This window comes from Periophthalmus magnuspinnatus, chromosome 4 (genome assembly GCF_009829125.3).
Source record: "Periophthalmus magnuspinnatus isolate fPerMag1 chromosome 4, fPerMag1.2.pri, whole genome shotgun sequence".
Taxonomy (NCBI): Eukaryota; Metazoa; Chordata; class Actinopteri; order Gobiiformes; family Gobiidae; genus Periophthalmus; species Periophthalmus magnuspinnatus.
Genome location: NC_047129.1, coordinates 14,137,534 through 14,142,295, shown reverse-complemented (window position 1 = coordinate 14,142,295; position 4,762 = coordinate 14,137,534). Strand labels below are relative to the sequence as shown.

Genomic DNA, 4,762 nt, shown 5'->3' with positions numbered 1-4,762 from the left:
TAAAATGCTATAAACATGCTCATGTAGCCTGGATGAACCTGTGAATATCTACCCAGAACAAAAGTAAAGGCCTAAATATGGGTTCACTTCAGATGACACCTGTGTGATGGGTGCTCTGGGAGGAACTTGTGGAACATAGCAGCAAGAGCATGACTGGTGTCCTCTGGCTGTGTGAATGTAATCTATGCAAATACCTAGGGTCAGGGTCATATTGTAGACTTTAATAGCTGATGTAACTCTACTGTCTTGTATTCATGGGTCAGGATTCAGACTGATCCACTTCCGCCCACACAAATCCAACATTTCTCTCCCTCCCACAGTTTTCCCTCTCCTGCTGCTCCTTTGGCGAGCTGCGCTGCCTGGCGGTGGCACTTGTCAGTCTATTTCCAGGCCCGGGGCCGAGATCTGAGGCCAGTGTCAGTCAGGTGCAGGCCTATAGTGGTGCAAAAGGGTACATTGCATCCTCATTTAAAAATGTTTGCACCCTCATTTTAGGTGCGTAAATTAATGACACTTTGAAACCCTGATGCACCCTTAGTCAGTTTGGTCTGCACCCAGGGCCTAGTCAGGTGGTGTGGTGGAGGGCAAAGGGGCTGGTGCGTGTGTCAGAGAGGCGCTCTCCCACATTCCCTTGGCGGCTGGCAGCAGGCCGGCCCAGCAGAGGGGGGTTCGCCTCTTTCTCACGACCTCTCAGGTTCCTGCGCTCATCTGGGAGCTATTCATTTCCTGCCAGAAAACAGCCTTCCCCTGCAACTGCAAAAGGAGGGGGAGTGAAGGAATGGGAGGGAGAGAAGTTTGGCTTCAAAATGAGTCCAGGGCTTGGTACAGCAAGCTTTGGGTTTAAATCATAAAGCTTTCGCTTGTCTGGTCTGCAATCAAAGACAGCCCCAATGACGGGCCGTAAGTGAGCAGTGCCGAGAGAGGCAGCGAACAGTGAGGGAGAGAGGCAGAGAGCTCCATATGGTAACACTTAGGAAATCATGGAGGAGGCATAGGGGCTTTTTCTCTCCATTCCCTGGCTGTAGGCACGCGGAGTGTGGGAAAAGTTAATGGATATGCATGGCAGCTAACCTCCCGGTCGTGTTGTGACATGTGTGCGGTCAATCCGGCAGCCGGCCACTGCACCGGGTAATTGGAGAGGCTCGTAAAGCTGTTCTCCATAGGGAAAGAGGCTCTGAAAATGTTAGCCGTGGGTGTGTGTGGAAAGAAGAAAAAGGGAGTGAGACGGGTGTGAGGCTGAAGGCATCTGGGTGTTGTCCGGGTCACAACACGTGGCTTCTGGACGCCCGTGTCCAGCTGTGGACTCAGAGCCTGGGGCAGGAAGCTCCTCTGAACACAGCTGGAATGTGTGGGAACACAGTGTGGAGAAGTGTGGACATGAGGACGGTTGCTATCCTGTGTGGTAGGCCTTTCCTTGAACCCCCCCACTTTCTGCTGCCTCACCCAATGTGCCCTTTAGCCAGGCATGTCCTAACCCAGCACACATACAATGAGAAGGAGAGGTATGCAGAGACAGACATGAACACACACACATGGCTTCAATCAAACAGGGATGCATGGCCCCTGTAAAAAGGTGTGATGGAAATTCAAAATGATGGCACTTATCCACACTTTGTGCCTCTTAGCACACTGATAATTGCAAACACCTGCACCCCCTTCTCCGCACACGCCCCCCTTCAAAGCTAGGCCACACTCAGATTGCTGGAGGGGGCACACGCACCTGGGTAGAGCAGAGCGCTACCACATGGTTTAGAAGCAGCATGTTTAACATGGTCTTCTGCTGTCACCCCCCTGGCATCAGGAACTCAATGAGCTCTGATTAAAGTCACGGCCAGAGGCTCCTCTGGACCACAGTAATGTGTACATGTTCATGGCCTGCATGGCGGAAGCCAGTCAGCAGCGGAAAACCTAACAATAATGATCTTTGATGCCTGTCTGGTGGAACATTATAACTGTATTTACCTAAAAAAAAAAAAAAAGTAAGACTGAAGAAGAGTGAATTTTTACACTTAAAACAAAAAAAAATCTCCAATGTTTAAGATCAGTGTTTATGTTTTTTTGGGAGTAAACATGTTACAGGTTTACACACAATAAATAAACCATCTCACACAACTGCAACTTCTTAGAAATTTCAAGCTGCAAAATGAAAAAAATATGTCCAACTCTAAGAGTACACAGCCTTTAATAGCGTAAACATATATTTTCAGTAGCCTATTTCTCATTTATAGCCTAATGATTACCAAATTACACAAAAGTTAGCCTATAGGCTATATGAAGTACAGCGGGTAACAAATGAAACTCTGGTTGCCGTTTTCATTAATCATCCTGATGGCCTGATCAATTTGCAATTCGTATTTCAGCTGGTAGATGGCGCAAGTGACCTCTGTAAGGCCCTTAAGTGGTCACTGAGCGCAGAGTGTCACACCATCGGCCCAGTTCTAGTCTGTCCCGGGACTGATTAATGACACGTTTGTGGTCTCCTGTCCAGCGAACCTATTTAAGTTAATTAAGTTGAAATTAGCGCACAATTTCATCATTCAGTTACAAACTGGAAGAATGTGACTCAGAACGAGAGTTTTGTTTGCATGTGAGGGGAACTATCATAGGCAATGCTTTTGCCATTTTTGGCCTTTCTTATCGTTGCTCAACAGGTTTTGCACTTTGCAACGTAGACGTTCCCCTTTATTGCGTATAGCGAATCAGGCAAATGCACATTAATAGACTATAGTAGTTAACACTAAGTCTAATGTTTTGAGGAACCGAATTGTAAGTTGATTTTACACACACAACCTGTGTTCCTAAAGAAAAAAACAGAATAAGGCTCATATTAGTAGACTATTTTACTAATTTATTTGTCTTCCAAAACGAAGAACATTATAAGAGCATTGAACAATCTTTGGCATCACACAGTAAAAAACAAGTCATATAGGACCTATATAAAAATGCAGTGAATTGACTTCCACATTACAAATCTCATTTCAATATGAACTTAACTCCCTTGTTAGCTGTACAAATATAGTGCATACTCTTCATTTACAAAACATATTCAAAACTTTCTAACATTAAACAAATAGAATTGAAAGTGTCATTTTAAAGTCTGTGTGAGCAGTTGCGCCTTTCACCACGGTCTCCACACTGAGTCTGTGTTGCCTGACGGGACACCAGGAGACACCGCTGCAGGCACAGGCACTGGCGTGCTCACGTTGTTGGCGTAAACCGGGATAACGGGACCGTTTGCAGCAAACGCTGCGTTAGGTATGAGAAAGGCAAACTGTCCGTCTGTGGCAGGCACGATTTGGAAACCACCATAGACTTTAGTGGCTTCTGGCGGTAAACTCGCAGGAGAGGGCGCTCCTTTGCACGGGTTGATGGGAAGCACCTGCGGAGATGACCCGGGGATCTGCACCATAGACTGGCCAAAGGATGGGTGCGTGGGACCGGCATTGGGAGGAATTTGGTGCTGATGCTGGCTGGGGTAGTTAATGGCGTTTATTTGAGTCATGCAGTTGGCCAGGTGTCCGAGAAGCCGCGTCCTGACTTCAGTGTTGACGCCTTCACAAGTGGACAGGAATCGAGTGACTTCATTTGTGCACTCGCTGAATCCAGCGCGGTACTTGCCCAGCACCGTCGGGTCGTTGTTCAGAGCGGCTGTACAAAACAGACATATTTAGTTACATTGTATATTGAAGGGGGTCACACTAGGACACGGATGCAGACGCATCACGAGACAGATAGTCTCCGGGACTTACCGGTCATCTGAGCTCGCTGTAGGTTCCGCAGATGCTTTACCGTCATCTCTAGGATGTCAGCCTTCTCTAGCTTCGAGTGTCTAGAGCTCTGTATCATATAAACACGCATGGTTAGAATTGCGCACAGAATGATGCACTAATCTCGATGTTTCTCTGATATAAATATATCTGTTAAGAAAATCATGACAACAACTTACATCTTTTTTGAGCGCATCCAAAATCAGCGTCTTCAGCTGTCCCAAACTTTCGTTGATCCTGGCTCGTCTCCTTTTTTCCATAATAGGTTTGGATGACTGTGAAAATATGATCGGTACATTTTAACTTCGTGCGTAAAAGTGCAAGTTGAGGAGACGCTTGGATACAAGTGTTTTCGGTTCGTTTATTTAAAAATTACATCAAAACAAACTCCGAATACTGACCTTTCGGTGTTCAGATGCTGTTTTCGGCTTGTCGGGGGTCGTATTCATGCTGGCCGGGGTAGCAGCGACCGGAGAAGAGGACGTTTTTTCCATCATATCTGCAGGCATCTTCTTTTTGGAAAAATCCCAATAACCAAGGCAAATTAGGTTCCAGTGTAGTACAAAATGGCTATAATGGTGAGTGTCAGCTCGGGATGTTTACAGTGTCCTCGCTGACGCTGAAGAACTCCTGAGATAAGTTAGATCCGTGTGCGCGCGGCGCTGGATGCTGAGGCGAGTGGAGAAGACTCTCTGTGAGGCTCTCCGCGTGTGGCGCCTATTTATATCTCGCACTGCACGCGAACGGCTCGTGTGAAACTTCCCAAACTTTCTTTCCCACAGTAACTTTCCACCAATCAGAGCGAGGGACACGCGGCCCGAGGGAGGACGGCTCGTGGTCGGCGCCCTCCCATTGGTTGTTTGGCCACTGGTGCTGGCGGCCAATGGCACGCGGCCCGGGTTCAGGGCACAGCCGGGGAAACTGCCTTCAGTCTTCAATCATCGCAGCGTTTACATATTAACAGTAGAGCCGCTGACTGGGCACCGCCACAGCGA

The 4,762-nt window shown here is 47.5% G+C and overlaps 1 protein-coding gene across 1 annotated transcript; it reads right to left on the bottom strand.

The window, feature by feature from the left end:
- Positions 1-2,830: 2,830 nt before the first annotated feature.
- Positions 2,831-4,503, bottom strand: her6 (hairy-related 6). Its single transcript, XM_033965487.2, has 4 exons — positions 4,169-4,503; positions 3,947-4,042; positions 3,750-3,837; positions 2,831-3,648 (listed from the first exon to the last, which is right to left on the bottom strand). Exons 1-4 carry the CDS (start codon positions 4,274-4,276, stop codon positions 3,119-3,121), a joined length of 822 nt encoding a protein of 273 aa, XP_033821378.1. The 5' UTR covers positions 4,277-4,503; the 3' UTR covers positions 2,831-3,118.
- Positions 4,504-4,762: the final 259 nt, after the last annotated feature.